Below are 19,627 nucleotides of genomic sequence, written 5' to 3'. Positions count from 1 at the left end.
CACAGAGCTGGGTTTGATTAGGCTGTGTCAGTGGTATAGCCTGGATTTAAACCAGCGCTCTCCGGGCTATAGGGCACATCCTGCACTCCGGCACAGTGCCTTTGCTGAATGCTCCACTCAGGAGCCCCTGAATTTTATAATTTTTAGAAGATTTGTTTTTATTTTATTAAGTAAGCAATATTAATAAAATAATTTCAGTATGAATGTAAAATGTTGTTTAATGACAGTGATGACATTTGAATGTGTCCAACGTGAAAGATCATTTAAAGAAAGACCAGGTCAATGATCTAGTCTTAGAGCCCACCGTGGGGGACATTAGTGCTGCTATTACTTAACAATGTGAGGAAGTAAACAATAATCTATTTGCTTTACTTCATTCTTTTTCTTGTTTTCATCATTTAAAAACCTGCATACAGAAGAGATGTGTTCATACTCAGAAAAGTAGTCCAAAGAGTTTGATGATAAAAACAGCATTTTAATGACAAAGAGCAATTAATTTGACCTCCGAGAGACACACAGCAGATATTAATAGTGACCACAAGAGGGAGCCAGAGCACCACTGCTGTCCATAATGTAACAACACAGTAATAAGACTATTGAAATAGGCAGTAGCAGTTACCTCCCCAGTCAGCCCAGTTCTCCCATTGTTAACACAAGGCTCCTCACACCCAGTCATCTAAACATTCCAGTGTGGGTCTGTGTCTGGAGGAAGGAGCTGCTCACAGTGATGCATGCAGGGAAACACTGACTCTAAAATCTCAACCTGCAACTTCCACCCCTGACACTTCTAGTATATTTGTTGTCTTACATTTGATTTCTATAAGAATCCAGACTGACGCAGATAGTCAAAGTAAACAGCTTTTATTTCCCTAATCAAATACAGCTCATCGCTTAGCTTGTGCCCTGCTTGTTGTGTTATCTGGTTTTACACTTTGAATTTGCACAAGGTGGGGCAAGCAGCAACACACAGTCTAAAAGCGCATCCACATTTACTCTATTACAGCTGCCTTGTGCCATTCTATGCAAAATAATTAACAATAGCAGTTTGTTTCCTCCTTCAAAGGGTTTACCAGGAGAGCTGCTCTGTGATACATGAGCACTCAGATTCTGATCCAATCCGAAATTATGTCTTTCGTATTACAATGTGAGTGTGTGTCTCAGTCACTTCAATCATACAAAGAGCATTTCAAGAGGAGCGATAAAGTGGAGCGAAGCGATCAAAAAAAAGGCGCAAAGTTAGAAGCAAGAATTGTGTGAATCTTGGGCCCCAGCACCTTTCCAATTGTGCCTATTTGCTTGACAAGATTGGCCTAATTGCTTCTCCTAACTTGGATTTTTGCATTTGAGATCACCCCTTTAAACAGCTGTTTGTCGAACTTGTTTTTGTCATGGGATATATTTAATATAGGGAGGTAATCACTCCATAGTGGTTGGCTTTGTGCTAAGGGCGAGGTCGTTACACTAGTAAATTCCATTTAAGGATTTGTTCTGACTGTCTCCTCGGCTTGGGCAGCCACACTATTCAGCAGCACACTGCTGTGCTGAAATGCCAGGAAGCAAAATGGATAAAAGTTATTTTTATGCAGGAACATTATTTACATTTTCTTTTTTTTTTCTCTCCTGTGTGAATTTGCTGGTGTGTAACAAGGGATCTTGACTGACTGAAACTCTTCCCACAATCAGAGCAGCGGTACGGTTTCTCTCCTGTGTGAACGCGCCGGTGTGAAACAAGGTGTCCCGACCGTCTGAAAGTCTTTCCACAGTCAGAGCAGCGGTACGGTTTCTCTCCTGTGTGAATACGCTGGTGTGCAGCAAAGGATGCCAAGTGACCGAAACTCTTCCCACAGTGAGAGCAGTGATACGGTTTCTCTCCTGTGTGAATGTGCCGGTGTACAGCAAAGGATGCTGAGTGACGGAAACTTTTCCCACAGTTAGAGCAGTGATACGGTTTCTCTCCTGAGTGAATTCGCTGGTGTGAAACAAGGTTTGCTAACGAACTGAAACTCTTCCCACAGTCAGAGCAATGAAACGTTTTTTCTCCTGTGTGAATCCGCTGATGTTTTCCAAGTTGTCCTGACTGACTGAAACTTTTACCACAGTCGGAGCAGTGATATGGCTTTACTCCTGTGTGAGTTCTCTGGTGTTTTACAAGGTCTGTTGAATCCCTGAAACTCTTCCCACAGTCAGAGCAGTAATATGGTTTCTCTCCTGTGTGAATTCGCTGGTGTGTTACAAGTTGTCCTGATCGACTGAAACTCTTCCCACAGTCAGTGCAGTGATACGGTCTCTCTCCAGTGTGTATTCGCTGATGTATTAATAGGTGTTCTGACCGACTGAAACTCTTCCCACAGTCAGAACAGTGATATGGTTTCTCTCCTTTGTGAGTTCGCTTATGCAATTCAAAATTTCCAGACCGACTGAAACTCTTCCCACAGTGCGAACAGCGATAAGGTTTCTCTCCTGTGTGAATTCGTTGGTGTTTTGAAAGGTCTCCTGAGTTCCTGAAACTCTTTCCACAGTCAGAGCAGCAATGCGGTTTCTCTCCTGTGTGAATTCGCTGGTGTGCTGTACGGTGTCCTGATGACTTGAACCTCTTTCCACAGTCAGAGCAGCGATAGGGTTTCTCTCCTGTGTGAATTCGCTGGTGTATCACAAGGTCTCCTGAGTGCCTGAAACTCTTTCCACAGTCAGAGCAGTGATACGGTTTCTCTCCTCTGGTATTTTTTAATTTCTCTCCTCTCAGTATTTTTAAATTCCTTAACTGGGTCCTTGCTTTAACTGCTGGACTGGAACCTGGAAAAAACAAACAGGAGTGAAAAATCAGAGACGGTTTTAAGTAAGAAATGCAGAAAATGTTCCTTCCTCATTATGTCGTTTCATGACCTTTTCTGGGTTAGGTAGTGTAGGTAACTGTAGTGTAGTCCGCACCAGGGAGGCTGCAAAACTGATTTGATTTCATCCATCTGAACGCATGAAGGAACCTTCTAACCTCTCTTTAACTGAACTTTAGAGGAATACTAAGGATGAGGGAGTATAAGTTTAATTTATTCATCACAGGAATAGTAACCTACTATACTGTTTTTTCTGGTGTTGTTGATTATTGTTTATTATTTGTCAAAAAGGGTTGCAATGGGTACCTATCTGTTATTAATACTAGCCCGATCAGCTAGATTAGGATAGGGAGATTGTAGGAGGTAACAGAGCTGTACATTTCTACGAGGAATCTGTGCACTCTGATTCTGGGGCCCTGTGCCGATCTCGGAAGGTTTGATCAGGAGAGTCAGCCTAGAACTTTTAGTCTTTTTCGAAAAACAGATTTAAGGGGTGGTGTAAAGTAGACAGAGATTGGGTGTTTGAAATACTATACCAGAGTTGCCAGGTCCGCGGTTTTCCTTTAAAAAGACAGCCGCGGGAAATATTTAGGAGTCGCTGGTTGCTACTTTTTGGGCTACTTTCAAGAGGTCTCGTGGTTTTTTGGGCTAGTTTACTTTATACATATAAAAAAAGAATAACTTTATTAAAAATGTATAAACTTTTGCAGCCTACCCGCCGCAGTGCACACAAACTATGTAAAACTTTGTTTCCCAATAAAATAACATATTGCGCATGACCACAACCACCACTGCGCATGACCATGCGAGTGAACAGGAGTGAGAGACGAATGATTGTGTTAATTGACAGTGAAAAGCAGCCATTTTAAGAAACAGGGTAGAAACATCGAAACCGCTAAAAAGCAGGAAAAATAAAGAAGTAATCTAAATACTGAAAAAAATACTGCAAAGACTGAGAAAGAAAAAGGGTTACAAGCATGGATTAGCCGTGTACCTGGCGATGACTCAAAAGCAGCGTGTAGGTACTGTAAATGTGAAGTGCGAGCGCATCACAGCGATCTGTTAGCTCACAGTAAGACAGAGAAACATATTAGAAATGCAGCTCCCTATTCAAATACAAGAAGCTTATTTGACACAGGATTTAAGAAACAAGTTGACAATTCCATTAAAATATGCGAGTTGAAGCTGGCAGCCCATATTGCTTGCCTTTCCAGCATCCTCACCGTAGATCATTTGGGATGCATAGTCAGGGAAGTTGTACAGAAGGATATTAGTCTTCATAGAACAAAATGCTCAGCACTTATAAAATGTGTCATCGGGCCCATTGTTCATCAGGAGATGCTTGAAGACATCGCCAAAGAGCCATACTCTCTAATTGTGGACGAAAGCACAGACATCAGTGCAAACAAGCAACTCTGTGTGGTGTTCAGGTACTTCAGCAGAAAACATGAACGTATCATTTACCGGGATTGTTAGCTTGCCAGCCGGTGATTCTCACAGCATTGCAACAGCCTTGTTAAAAATTCTTAAAGGAAAACAAAAGAAGTGGAAAGATGCATTGGTCTGGCAACAGACGGTTGCAATACAATGTGTGGGAAAAATAATTCGGTACTAACAAAGTTAAGGGAGGTGAATCCAAAAATTGTGTACATCAAGTGTGTTTGTCATTCACTGCAGCTCTGTGCATCAAAAGCAATGGACGTACTTCCTCGAAACATCGAGTACATGGTATCACAGACATACTCGTGGTTTTCCCACAGCACTCAGCGTCAAAAGAAGTACCGCGATCTCTATGCCACCATTAATGTTGGCCCGCTGAAGATTTTGCAGCTTTCTGACACAAGATGGCTTGCAATTAGCCAGTGTGTTGATCGAGTGCTTTCTCAGTATGAAGAGCTAAAGTTGCACTTTCAGCTTACAAAGGACACTGAAAGGAATTACAATGCTGAACTGCTGTACCAGATGCATTCAGACCGCGTAAACAGAATGTATCTGTTTTTTTTTCAGCCCCTCGTCACTGAGGTCAACAGAATAAACAAGCTGTTTCAGCTTGACGGTGCCAATCCAGCGAAACCTCTTGCTGATTTAATGACATTTTACCGCAGTTTGATCCAACGAATCATGAAACCTCACGATTTTCCAACATGGTCATCTGTAATGGATTTTGACATAACGTCCGACAGAAACAGCTTGCCACTTTCAGCAGTGGACTTCGGGATCAAGTTCCAGTTAGAACTGTCAGAATCAAAGATCGAACCTCAGAAAGCAGAGGATATCAAACACAGATGCAGAGATTACATGTTCGAGTTTCTGAAAGAGATCAAACAAAGATTGCCTCCTAATATCCAGCAACTTGAGTCACTTACCGTTCTCAGCCCAACTGTTGTACTCAGTTCCAAAAAGGAACAGATGGCAAATTTATCATTTTTGCCACTTTACAATGGAGATCTTGGCAAACTCGAACAGCAATGGCGAGCTTTGAACAATGTACACTGGGAGCACACTGAAGACAACCAAATTAAAGAGTTCTGGGTTGAAGTGGCTAAACACTCCGATGCAGCTGGTGATAAAGATTTCACTGAACTTGGTCTTTTTGCCTTATCTCTTTTAGCCCTACCATTTAGCAATGCATCAGTGGAACGTGCTTTTTCACAAATGGCCCTAATCAAAACCAAACTAAGGACCCGCATGCAAGAGAAATTGTTGGAAAACATTCTTAGGGTCAGAGCATATATGCAGCGTAATAAGTGTTGCTGCAACCAATTTCAGCCATCCAAAGCAATGCTGTCATTGTTTACAGGCGACATATATGAAGCAAATAACGCAGAAGATGGTGCAGACTCAGAGGAGCTTTTTTGAAACTAATATTATATATATATATATATATATATATATATATATATATATATATATATATATATATATATATATATATATATAAAGTAAAAATGTTTTATTTGGTACATACTTTTTTCTTTGTACATTTAAAATTGACTTGAGATACACCTGCGTGATGATAACAGCTGGCCCTTAAACGAGGAGTTTGAAGGTAAGAGGTTAAAAATGTTTTTTTATGTGTTATTTCAATGCATGGGGCATACTTTCAATTAACTTAACTTTTTTGTGTTTGCAAAAAAGAGCCAACAACTTGCCTTTTTTAATTTGTTAGGTGTATTTAATTGATGTGGCTGTTTAATTGATTTAAATGATGTGATCATCTAATTAGATTGGTGGCATAACTTTAAAAGATTGAACTGTTTTCTTCTTTGGGAAACAGTAGCAGCATTGAAGGATAGGGCTACATGTTAATGGTAATAAGCTTGGTTTCAGTAAAAAAAAAACAAATGAGGCTAGTTTTGAAGTGATTTTGGGCTATAAACACTGTAGAAATCTGGCAACCCTGTACTATACAGAGTATAATGGTCCTGATCCCATTCTGGTTGCGAAGACCAGGGAGTCAAGTTGTTTATTGCTAATTTCCTGAGAGGGACTGTACATACAGTTAAGCTTGCCTATGCTGGGGGGTTCCCGAGTGGCACATCCAGTAAAGGCGCTCCACGTGAGTGCAGGATGCGCTCTATAGTCTGCAAGTCGCGAGTTTGAATCTAGGCTATTCCTTTGCCGATCGAGGACAGGAGCTTCCAAGGGGCGGCGCACAATTGGCCGAGCGTCGCCCGGGGGGAGGGAGGGCTTAGGTCGGACAGGGTGTCTCGGCTCACCGCACACCAGTGACCCCTGTATTCTGGCCGGGCGCCTGCGGGCTTGCCTGTAAGCTGACCGAGAGCTGCGTTGTCCTCCGACGCTGTAGCTCTTGGGTGGCTGCATGGTGAGTCTGCAGTGTGAAAAAAAGCGGTCAGCTTGATGGCACACGCTTCGGAGGACAGCGTGTGTTCATCTTCAACCTCCCGAGTCAGCGCAGGGGTGGTAGCGGTGAGCCAAGCGTAATAAAATAATTGGCCATTCCAAATTGGGAGAAAATAATAAATTACTGGCAACGACTAAGTTTATAAAAAAAATAAAAAAAGCTTGCCTATGTTGAGAGTAATTGAACATGCAAATGGGAAAGGCTAGCCTAGGTTGCAAGAGAACCCAGAGAGTCATTTGTTAGATTGGGTTGCAGGAGAAACCAGAGAGCAGTTGAATGCACAATAAGCTTGTCAAGGTTACAGGAGTTTTCTGGGAGTAATTGTGTGTACGATAACCTTGTTTGTTGATTGTAAATGAGAGAGTAATTGGAAATAAACTCATTGATTATATGTTGATTCACAAATCTGCTGTATAAAAATAGAATAAATGAATAAGGGTGATTGAATATTAACTCCAATATATCGGAGGACAAACCCGCCGATTAGCAATAAAGATCATTTTAAATCTGTGTATTAGAAATAAATGAATAAGAGTGATTGAATATTAAGTCTAGTATATTGGCAGGGGGGGGGGGGGGGTAAGCCTGCCGATTCGGAATAAAGTCATATTCCCCAATAGATGTCATATTAACCCTGTAGACCCCAGATTAAATACAGAACCCTCCTGTAGATTCCTGAGAATTTTGACCAACAGTGGCGATTCCACCTAAGTTTGATTCAAATAAACATAACTAAAAAAAACAAGTAAAATGTATAATTACAGGTTTTATTAATTCTAAACAGGACAAATTATTCTTTGAAACAACACCAGCCTTGACAGTTTGTGCAAAGCAGACAGCAGAGTGAAGAGATGGGTAAGACGAAAGGGCTTCCAGGTCGCGTCCGCCACTGAAAAGAAAGGAGACGAGAAGGAAGGAGGGGCTTCTGTTCCATTAGCCAGTAAAATAAGAAGAGGCGGAAAAGGCGGCGGGGCAGAAGAAGGCAGCTGCCATCCTGTTGGTCAGGAAAGAAGGAGCTCTCAGCCTAGCAGTCTAAAGGGGAGGAGCTACCGCCAGCCAAGTTACCAGAGAAGGAGGCGGAGCTCTCAGCCCAGCATTCTCAGGGGGAGGAGCTACCGCCAGCCCAGGAAGGGGGAATGGCAGTCATGTCAACCAGAGGGGGCGGAGCTATGGTTCCCACGGGGAGAGAAAGTGAGCCTGTCGGAGCGTCTGGAGCCGACAGCACCCGTGCCTGAGTGGCCGTTTGCCCCAGCAGCAGCAGAGGAGTGGCTGTTGTCACCACTAGCAGCAGTGTGGCCACTGCCACCACCACCACCGCCAGAGCGGGTGTTGCTGACCCTATGCCCTGCACTGCAGCCAGATGGGTTAGTGCTGCTACATGGGGACATGGGGCTTAAGGGAAAATGTGGTGGTTAAACGTGCGCCTTCTAACAGAAACCCAGGGGGCAACAATAGGATAAAATTAGAGACAGCGGTTAGCAGACGGCAGGGCATCCAGGTTAGAAAAGGCAGCCATGTCCGTCTGGTATTTGACAGGTGTCAGGGTCAGGGTTGGCTGGACTCTAACTTTCCCACCCTCCCGCCCAGAGGTTAAACGTTATTAGGAGGGAAGGAAGGTAGCCTTTTCTGTTGGAACGGCTTTTGTGAAAGTGGGAGGAATATGATCAGGCAGTTGTCAAATGATTGGGCTTTTAAAAGAGAACTGAGTGCCAGTCAGTGCCAAAGTCATAGTCTTCAATGTCAAGTGTCAAAATGCTTGAGTGATGTTATGGGAAACATATAAAAGTTCAAAATGTATGTGAATTGTTTTTGAAAAAAAAAAAAAAAAGTACCAGAAAACTCTGACTATTCAAAAAGGTCGCTGTAAGAGATAGCCGTCTCTTTTAAAGAAGAACATAACATTAAGTTTCATATTGCACACACTATAGCTTCTAGAGGGAGAGTGAATTAGAGGACTGGGAATGTTAATCAAATCTCTTAACTGTTTCATCGATTTTTACCTACATAATTGGGTACAATTTGGTTTCGACAAACAAATAAATACAATAAATTGAACTGTGTTTGGGATCTCAAGCTGTGTTGTACGGACTGTGTGAGAATGGAGAGAAAGATGTCCAGCTGCATTCTGGGACTACAGGCTCTCACCACACAGACACACACACACACACTCATTTCAATGCCCACTTTTTAAATAATATACTTTGAATACTTAGAAGTGATTAGGAAGAAAATAACATGAATTTGGTGATTGATTTTGCATAGAATTAATTAACACATAAAGCATTTTGTTGTAAGAATCATTTAAATTGTTTATTTCTTACTTTTGATAAACACTGAAAGACCTTGGCTGTTAACTCAATCTGGTAGTTATGGACATGTTCATTAAATTACATTGAAGTTTTACCCAATTAGCCAAATTTGATAAATTACTGTGGATGGTCTTTAGGAGCAGATCCATTACGATGTTTATCTACCAGTTCCATTGAGAAAGATCCATGAGAATAAATGCAATTCATATTACAAAAATTAAAAGTAATCTGAACATTTTAAAAGTAAGACACATTGACATTGTAATAAGAAAACAAGTTTTACTTTAGCCATTAACTAATTAATGGCTTGTAGACTGAGATTATGGAAAAGCTAATGATTAAAAACTTTTTACAAAAGTGGCCTTGGGCAGCAAATTGGACGGGACCACGTGAAATTATAGACACATGTGGCGAGGGGAATATGATGGTTTGTAAAAACAAGGAAACAGCCGACATATAAATGGTTTCATGTGGATTAGTGCAAATTGTTTAAAGGCTGATATTGTCTAGAATACATTCTAAATTAAAGTCTTAGACCTATATTTCAATGGGGAGGTTGGGGCAAAAGTCATGCAATATATATTTAAGGTTTTCAAATATTAACAAAGAATAAATCCTTCACTTGATTTTTCATTTCAGAAGCTGCTGTTCTGTGTGCATTGGTGAGCCTGCTAGCAGTCACTGAAATGCACCCTTTAGTCCAGATCCCTGTGTTCCCTCAATGAGAGATAAACAAGCCGATTACTGCTTTGCTATGAACTAAGATCTGGTGGAAGCAGTGATTAACAAACAAGGAGAACTCCACAGTGATGTTAACAGAGGGGAAGCGAGAACCCGCAATTGATACAGGCAGTACCTCCAGAACAAAATACTGATGAACAAAAACACATAAAACCTACTGCTTTGCCAAAGATTGGAGATGTCAAATCCCTAAAGAAAGAGGAACATGGAGGCTGGGTAATGACTTCATTCAAAGATTGGAGATGTCAAATCCCTAAAGAAAGAGGAACATGGAGGCTGGGTAATGACTTCATTCAAAGATTGGAGATGTCAAATCCCTAAAGAAAGACGAACATGGAGGCTGGGTAATGACTTCATTCAAAGATTGGAGATGTCAAATCCCTAAAGAAAGAGGAACATGGAGGCTGGGTAATGACTTCATTCAAAGATTGGAGATGTCAAATCCCTAAAGAAAGAGGAACATGGAGGCTGGGTAATGACTTCATTCAAAGATTGGAGATGTCAAATCCCTAAAGAAAGAGGAACATGGAGGCTGGATAACGACTTCATTCAAAGATTGGAGATGTCAAATCCCTAAAGAAAGACGAACATGGAGGCTGGGTAATGACTTCATTCAATATCCATTGTTGTTGAAAAATTCCTAATTGGGGGGGGGGGATCGGACATTCCCTTTAAGGAGTTGCGAATTCATCCCTTCAATGCAAAACACACTGGAACTTACTGGTTGCAATATACCACACAATAAACTTGGACCACTCTCAATGTGTTTCAGCTTTCATTTCTGAAACAAAAACCCATTATTATTGCCACGACCATGACCAAAACCACTGATACCACATAGTCCACAGACTACTCCAGGATCCGCAAACAGACTTGTGTTTACTCGTTTCAAAAAGACTACTGTTGAAAATGTTCAAATAATCAATGTTGACTGTGCTTATTAATGTTGATAGTTGGAATAATATGCTAGAAATGTATTGTTTAAACGACATTAGGTCTAACTCGAAAGTTATCCAGGGTGCCGTTTCCCAAAAGTAACTCGACCATCGTAACAGCAACGTGTCAAATCTGATGTGTTTCCCAAACACCGTCGTTAGTCAAGTAGCTCATGAATAGCATTGTGGGTTCACGAGCGGTCTGGGGTAATTGCGAGGAGACTTTGTGAGCACACAAGGGCTGCGGAGCACCACTTGAAGTGTGTGTGTTGAGGGCATCAAACATATACATTCTGGTTTAAGTTTAATAATTCTTGCTTTGAACAGTATATCGCGTTGCTTTGTGTTGAATTTATTGCATTTATAACAAATAAAAAGGGTAATTTTATTAAGAATAAAAAAAGACCAGTATTTAATTGTATCGTTTTGAAGCCAGGTTACCTTCAATTGCAATGTGTAAAATAAAGACGCATTATATGAGGGCTGAAGTACAAAGTTTAGTAATACAAAGTGTACATAAGATCATGATTTAAATGGAAATTGAAATGATATCTGGAAGATGCTGTTATCACAATACATAATGGTTACTCCCCATGACCCTGTAAAGGATTAAGCGGTTATGGAAATGGTTACTTGGATATACTGAACGGAGACATCACCACCAGGGGCCATAAGAAAAAACAAACTATTATTATTATTGCGCTGTAAGCCTAACCTACCTGCATTCTATATCTGGGATGGATTGAACTTATTATTACCAGTATTAGACCTATTATTATTTCATTACTTATCTTTATTAATAGACAACATTGATCTATATTTATAAACAAAAGTGCTAGTAGTTTATATCTTTAATTTACTTATTTGTATATAGAGCTTGTTTTTACTGTACCGTCAGTTCAGGGGAGTCCAGATGAGAAGAGAAAGATTGAGTTTGGCACGGTTGTTTTGTATCCCTTTTCACTGTAATAAACCCTCCATGCTTGATTCAAGTGGCCTGTTCGCATTTATATAACCCATGCCTGGCTGTCTAATCTTTTTAAACCCTTACAATATTACAGTATATTAACAATACAAATTTTTATTTCTGCTTGTTCATTTTCCAAAGTTTCCTCGTCTATATAATCGCCAGGTCTCAAATAAATTGGCAGTCTCCAATAGGCGCTGGTCTGTAACCACACTTTTATTAAGGGTTCGTTTCTCAACACAAAAAGTTCTTCAGAGTCAATAATGGTTACTGTTTTATTTTTAAATAATCATATTGCATACAAAATCGACAGCCGGGTCTCCTTTCTATGTATGCTAACTGAATTCCAGAATGGGGTAATTGGTTCCTGCGTTTTATAGTAATCCCAGAAGAATGGTATTTAAGGACAACACGTCCTACCTAGGCTCAGTGGAATGGTGTTAGTCCCGAATCAGCGACAGCTCGCAAGCTTATAGTAGATGGGCAGTGTTAGCGATCTGCTCTCTGTTGTGTCTCAGTCCAAAGAGAGCGACTTCCTCCTCGCAGGCAGCTAAATGCTTTTAGAATTTCTCCCCCAGGGCGGGGCTTGCTAGCGAGCCCTCGCAAAGACTGGTCAATAGGGTGTGCCTATTACTGACGTGATCTACCCCCAATAACAGGAAATAATAAACTGCGTTACAACTCCCCTCCGCTAAGGTGGCTGTGCACAGTTACTCTAAGAATACAGTTACATCAAGTGACCTTGGCTGTCCACAAAACATTACATAACATTCTGAACGCTAAATATTAATAACATAAAATCTAAATATGTGACACACAAATAACTGAACAGTTTGTAGTGTCCCTTGTAGACAGGTTATCCTTTCATTGTTTTCTCCTTATGGTGCTGTCATGCTAATGCACAGGAAACTTCAGGCTGCAATTTTTTTTCAAGAACCCACGGCAAGGGCCCTATGGACCGGTTTGGCCCTGTTCCGCAGGTTGTAGGGTCTTCCCTGAATCCTTTTGGGGCTGCGCATCTTCGGTTCACCCTCCTTCAGTTTCTGAGTTGTTACATCAGAGGAACGTGTCTCTTCTCCAGCCAGTTTTCTGTGATTGAATGGTCGCAAGTTGTGTACAGGTTGAACTCCCAGATTGTTACCCGAGACAGGATCACAAACTTCGTAGTTGAGTGGCGAAATAGCCTTTACAATGTTGTAGGGTCCAACCCAATTTTGAGACAGTTTTGCAGAGAATCGTTGTTCCTTTGAAGAGACGGGGTGTGCACGAAGAAGAACCTGATCTCCATCATTGAACTTTACATGTCTGCGCTTCCCGTCATAATACTTTTGCTGCTTTTGTTGAGCTTTTGCAATGTTATCTCTGGCTGTTTCATAATATCGATGTAGTTTTTCATAGAGAGCTTCTTGATACTCTCCTAGATCTTCTTCAACTGGGTCTTTGTTAGTGGCCAATGAACGATCAATTGGGAGAGCTATCTCTCGTCCAAGATTGAGCTGTGCTGGGCTATAGCCAGTGGTGTCTTGTACTGCTGTACGAATAGCAAGACCAAACTTTGCGAGGTCCTCATCCCATCTGGACTGATCTTGGTGGACATACGACTGAAGAATGATCTTGATTGTGCGGTTCATTCGCTCTGTCCAATTGGCCTGAGGATGGTAAGGAGAAGTATACTGAGGTTTTATTCCCCATCTTAGGCAAGCTTCCTTCCATTCCTTGGACGCAAACTGAGGCCCATTATCAGATAAGATAATTGCCGGTATACCCCAGCGACAGAACACTTCGTTTTCCAGCTTAACCAAGATTTTCTTTGTTGTAGCACGACGCATGGGAAATAATTCCACCCACTTAGTAAACTGATCCACAGCAACCAGAAGATACTCATTTCCACTAGAGCTCTTTGGCAGCGGTCCCATGAGGTCAACAGCTATCTTATACCAGGGTTCGACAGGCTTCTGAGGTACCATCAAACCTACTGGTTTCTGGTTGTCTGGCTTGACCTTTTGGCAGATGTCACAACTTCTGACATAGTTTGCAACATCTCGCACCATGCCTCTCCAAAAGTACCGCTGCTGAAGACGATTTAACGTCTTGTGGAACCCCAAATGTGCAGCTGTCTCACAGTCATGAAATAACTTAAGCACTTCCTGCTTGAGAGAATGAGGAATTACCATCTTCCAATCCTCTTCTGATTCTGTGCGGTAAGGATCCCCATCCATTCGATAGAGGACATCATCTACAAGTGCATAATTTCGGTGAGTACCTCTGATTCTTGCTGCTTGCTCTTTGCAGGGGGGAACAGTTCCATGACTGAGGTACTCAATGATAGGCAACAGGTACCCATCCTTCTTTTGCTCCTCTTGAACAATATCTCGGCTTAAAAGGCGTGGAGGGTTCCCCTCCACTACGGTAGAGACAAGGACTGTTATGGCTTCTTCCGGTGGGAGCTGCAATTCAGGCAGCATCTTGTCATCTAGAGAACTATAATCAGAGCTGTCTTCCAGTACAGTGTTCCGAGACAGGGCATCTGATGCTTGATTTGAAGTTCCTGCACAGTGCTGCACTTCAAAATCAAATTCCTGAAGCTGTAAAGACCATCGTGCTAATTTACTGCTGGTATCTTTCATACTGGCTAGCCACTTCAGTGCACTGTTATCAGTGACTAGTGTAAAGCGACGTCCATCAAGGAAAGGACGAAACTTCTTTACAGCCCATACCACCGCTAGGCACTCCCTTTCAGTGGCATGGTAACACCGCTCTGTAGCATTGAGTGTCTTGCTTGCATACGTAATGATGCACTTTCTCTCCCCTTCCATCTGATAAAGGATTGCTCCTAGTCCTACACTACTGGCATCAGTTTGAAGGACAAAAGGCTTATGGAAGTTTGGATAGCTCAAATGCACAGCACTCTGTAGCTCTTCTTTAAGATGCTGGAAGGCTGCTTCTGCTTCTGTACTCCACTTCCAAGAGGTATTTTTCTTTAACAGTCTTGTCAGTGGCTCAGCAATGTCAGAGAGTCTCTCGATAAATCCTCCATACCAGTTACACATGCCCAAGTACTGTCGAATATGTTCTGGTTTGCTTGGTCTGGGATACTGATTCATTGCTTCCAACATTTTTGAGTCAGGGGCTACACCTTTGTCAGAAATAATGTGTCCTAGATATTTGAGTTCTTTCTGACCGAACACGCATTTCTCAAGCTTGCAGGTGAGTCCATGATCCTTGAGTCGCTGCAATACTTCAGTTAGATCTTGGAGATGCCGTTCCCAGCTTGACGAGAAGATGACAATGTCATCAAGATAAGCAAAGCAATTGCGATGGACTAGTCCCCGAAGTACCTCATTCATAAGCCTCTGGAACGTGGCTGGAGCATTCTTTAGCCCGAAAGGCATGACTTTGAACTGGTACAGTCCCATGTGTGTAATGAAAGCGGTCGCTTCCCGACTGTCTTGTGACATAGCTATCTGCCAATATCCACAGCGTAAGTCTAGAGTGCTGAAGTAGACTGCCCCATGAAGACTGTCAAGGACCTCCCGCATGTTCACCATAGGAAAGGCATCTGTTTGGGTTGCCTGATTAAGTCTCCTGTAGTCTACGCAGAAGCGATCACTGCCATCTTTCTTTTTAACGATGACTACAGGAGATGCCCAGGGTGACTTAGAGGGCTCAACCACACCTAACTTCAGCATTTCTTCAACTTGCTGCTGGATGGACATTCGCTTCTCTGGGCTGTATGGATAAGGTCTCTGCCGACAGGGTGGGGATCCATTTGTTGTAATATGGTGTTGAACAGTGTCACTTCTGCCCATATGGTCCCCTAAAACTTCTGAGAACCGTTGCAGTACATCCTGTAGCTGACTGTGCTTTTCCTTGGAGGATGAGCCTGTTGTGCTACTATTTTGCAAGGAGGTGGTTCCTTCCGCTTCCAGAATTGGAGAATCACCCGCTGCCACAAGCACTGGAAGTTCTTGTGTCGTCTTGGTAGGTGGGATAGGCACCCCTTTGGCTGAGCTAGAATACCACACCTTCATGTGCTGGAGGTCTATTAACAATCCAGTTTCACGAATTAAGTCAACTCCAATGATCAGCTCTGTTGTGAGATCATCCATCACTAAAACCGTTCCCTCCCATAACCTTCCTACCATCTTCAGTCGAACCTTCAACAACCCCAAGGGTGAGCACTTGATGTCGGTAGCCAAGGTGACATCGTTCCCTTCCCACGCTGACAACATGTGGGGTGGCATGGAAAGTTTCCGCATTAGTTCACTGGACATCAAACATTTGGTCGCTCCAGAATCAACCAATGCCTGAGTCTTGTGGCCACCTACTTCTACCTCAAGGAGAGGCAGGCCTCCATATCTTGACCAAGCAGAGAGATTGGTGCCTTCGAATGAGTGCATGATTTCATGGACGTTTTGATCGTTGCTTGAGTGCTCAGATGTGTGCTGTAGGTCTTGGTGGGCAGAATACATTGCTGCCACGCCTTCTGCAGGAGCATGCTGTTCTAATAGGAAGGCCCCAGCTCCTGCTTCATGGCCTCCCCTCTGACGTTTCCCTGGTCCAGATGGTTGTCTGTGTCTGTAGAGATACCAGTAACAGCAGCAGTTACTTTATCAGGTGGGGTACGCTGGGACTTCCTCGGGCAGTTCCTCTGATAGTGTCCAAATTTATTGCATGACCTACACTGAACATCCATGCTGGACTGAGACTTTTCAGAGTAATATTTTTTTTGTTGGCCTTTCCCTTCAGGGGATTCCTGTCTGTCACTGGTGTTAGTAGTTTTGAATGCAAGGGGTTTTGACAAGGAGTTTTGCTGCCGTTTATACTCTCTCTCCTCCTTCAGGTCTTGTTGTAAGGTCTTGCCCCTCTGCACTAGCTGTTCAAGGGTGTTCAGTTCCATTGACCGCATTAAAACTTTGAGATCAGGATGCAGGAGACCAATAATATATTGAGTCACTTGCTCCTCAGAGCATTGTGGGTATATCTGAGAATGTAGTTCGTACTTTCTCCAGACAAATGCTTCTAGTGGCTCATCAGCGTGCTGGCGGACCTCCAGGTCCCTTTGTGTCTGTTCTCTGCTCATGAGACCTTCATGGTAGGTCAGAAACGCCTTCTTAAATTGTTCCCAGCTGCGAACCTGCTGCCGTTTATAACGCCACCATTGCTGTGCACTCCCTTTAAAATGGAAATCAGTCTGCATTAGCCACTGGTTCTCTGGAATACACTGTGCTTGGAAGTATCGTTCTAAAAGAGCAACAAACTCACGAGGTTTGGGGCCTCCCTTACTGCCATATTTAGGGGGCTGCATAACAGATGGAGGACGAAGCCATGGTGCAGGGCTTGCGCACCATGATGTGGATAGTGAAGACCTTTCATGTGATGGAGGTAAAGGGGTGCTGAATTGGAGCTCAGAAACTCTGGGGTTTAGTGCAGGAGAATCAGCTACAGCATTCTCAGTCTGAGACATTGTGGTCTGGGTGTGTCGTTTAGGCATGTCACCCCCACAAGCCATGGTCTCTTGAATGTGTCGGACCTCTAGGCGAAGGCTTCTCAGGTCCCCAATCACAGCAGAGTCAACCTTGCTTTGCAGGTTCTCTACCTTCTGGTTCAAAGCATCTACGTCCTGCTGTGTTCCCTGAAGACCTTTTTGCATGTAGCCTACGTCCGCTTGCATATTCTCCAAAGCAACATCATGCTTGGAAATAACACATTCACAAGATGCCATTTGGGCCATAAGATCATCTGTAGTCTTCCCAATGTCACTAACTTCTCTTCTAAGCACGTTTTGGAGGTCATTAAGGCCATTGGTAACCTTATGGAGATCGTTTTGCACTGACCCTAAATTCTTATTTATTTGTTGATTTTGGTTCTCCATTCTATCCAAAATACATTGCAGCATATCTTTGAAAAAAGAACAATTTGGTTCGTTTTCTTCATTGTAAGTATGCTTTTGCCCCTTTAAATTCGCAAGGGGGTCGGCTTCTCGTGCCTCATCTAACATTGCCAGTTCCAACTCAGCTGCTTTGCTTTCAATGACTTTGGGATTAGCTTGACAAGTAGTTGCTATACTGCCACCACCAGAGGTCGCTGCAGGCAGCAATTCCACTGTTCGCACACTAGCAACGTTTTCCATGGCTGAACCGGACGTATTCATGTCAGTTGAAATACAGGAAGTGTTTACTTCACAACACACGGTAAGAATTGGTTATTTTCTTATTTTTAACCAGCGGTTTTGTCCAGTGAAGCAAGCAAAGTTAGTTTTAATGAACAAACAAATGTATTTTTATATTATTTTCTTTTCTTGCTTCTCGCTTTTATTTTCTCAGATCGCTATTAAACGCAGGCCCCTCGTTTGGGCGCCAGTTGTAACCACACTTTTATTAAGGGTTCGTTTCTCAACACAAAAAGTTCTTCAGAGTCAATAATGGTTACTGTTTTATTTTTAAATAATCATATTGCATACAAAATCGACAGCCGGGTCTCCTTTCTATGTATGCTAACTGAATTCCAGAATGGGGTAATTGGTTCCTGCGTTTTATAGTAATCCCAGAAGAATGGTATTTAAGGACAACACGTCCTACCTAGGCTCAGTGGAATGGTGTTAGTCCCGAATCAGCGACAGCTCGCAAGCTTATAGTAGATGGGCAGTGTTAGCGATCTGCTCTCTGTTGTGTCTCAGTCCAAAGAGAGCGACTTCCTCCTCGCAGGCAGCTAAATGCTTTTAGAATTTCTCCCCCAGGGCGGGGCTTGCTAGCGAGCCCTCGCAAAGACTGGTCAATAGGGTGTGCCTATTACTGACGTGATCTACCCCCAATAACAGGAAATAATAAACTGCGTTACAGGTCTGCTTGTGAGTTTTGTAAATAAATGCCTGGCCGTTTAATAGAAGTTTCACGGTATGTGTTAATGTCCATTTAACTGCTGTTAAATACTTTTGTACATGTCCGGCTACAGAGATTAGCACTGTCTCTCAGAGCCGGCCTTAGGGCAAGGCAAGCAAGGTGACCGCCTAGGAGGGCCCCACCCCCAAATTGTGTATATGACGTCTTGAAATGAATCCCGATTCAGACTCTTCACAATAATCACCTCCAAAATATATTGATTTCTGCTGACCAATTTACTGTATGCACAGACTGACAAAGTGGATGTATTTCCTCATGTGTGTACTTGTTCTGCCATAACGCCATAACGGCCCTTTTATTGAAGGATGGGTCCTGATCATGACATGCTTTTATTAATTAGTAAAAAAAAATACTTTAAAAAAAAAAAAAAAAAAACTCAAGCAAAAAAGTAAACCTACAAAAAGGACCCTTCACTACAGCATTCACACAGCGATATTACAGGCTCAGCTGCAATTTGGCAGCATACCTCAATTTACATAGAAGGCAGATCATGCAGTGTTAAAACATGCTGCCGGTGTGTCACACTTCAAAAGAATATACTGTATGCTGCACACATTAAATAGGGATTCGTTTTTTAAAAAACAAAAACATTCTGTTCTTCAAATCTGCAAGAGCACAAAACATAAAGTCTACCGGTAACTCACATTTCAGTATGTTGCTTAGACAAGTTAAACTGACAGTTTGTTTCAAACTTTTTGTGCCAAGTAATCATACACATAAAACAGTAGGCTACAGTATTTTAATTAAAGAATAAACCATTTTAGCCAGAACTCTAACTTATTCTAATAAATTAAACTTTGTTTTATAATATAAAGCAGAAATGCTGTTAACATATGGTATTTTTAACAGTATTTGCGTTTTTATCATTTATATTCTGAGGTGAAATTAAATATTTAAGCTATTTATTACCCAACCTGTGACATAAAATATACAATATTGTAGCCTACGCTGGTCAGACAGTTGGTTTCGAACTTCAGCCCCGTGTCATCAGCTGCAGATGTGGGCAGGACCAGATTTCAGAACACGAAAAAATAAGGGGAGTTTTAGGACTGTACCAGTAACATCTATTACACACAT

The 19,627-nt window shown here is 42.2% G+C and overlaps 1 protein-coding gene across 1 annotated transcript; it reads right to left on the bottom strand.

Annotated features, from left to right (window-relative positions):
• Nucleotides 1–454: 454 nt before the first annotated feature.
• Nucleotides 455–15,907, bottom strand: LOC131705154 (zinc finger protein 571-like). The gene is made up of 3 exons (XM_059007403.1): nucleotides 14,987–15,907; nucleotides 13,912–14,095; nucleotides 455–2,862 (listed from the first exon to the last, which is right to left on the bottom strand). Exons 1-3 carry the CDS (start codon nucleotides 15,905–15,907, stop codon nucleotides 1,592–1,594), a joined length of 2,376 nt encoding a protein of 791 aa, XP_058863386.1. The 3' UTR covers nucleotides 455–1,591.
• Nucleotides 15,908–19,627: the final 3,720 nt, after the last annotated feature.

The sequence above is a fragment of the Acipenser ruthenus genome, chromosome 35 (genome assembly GCF_902713425.1).
Source record: "Acipenser ruthenus chromosome 35, fAciRut3.2 maternal haplotype, whole genome shotgun sequence".
In the NCBI taxonomy this organism is placed as follows: domain Eukaryota; kingdom Metazoa; phylum Chordata; class Actinopteri; order Acipenseriformes; family Acipenseridae; genus Acipenser; species Acipenser ruthenus.
This window is presented reverse-complemented; position numbering and strand designations above follow the sequence as displayed.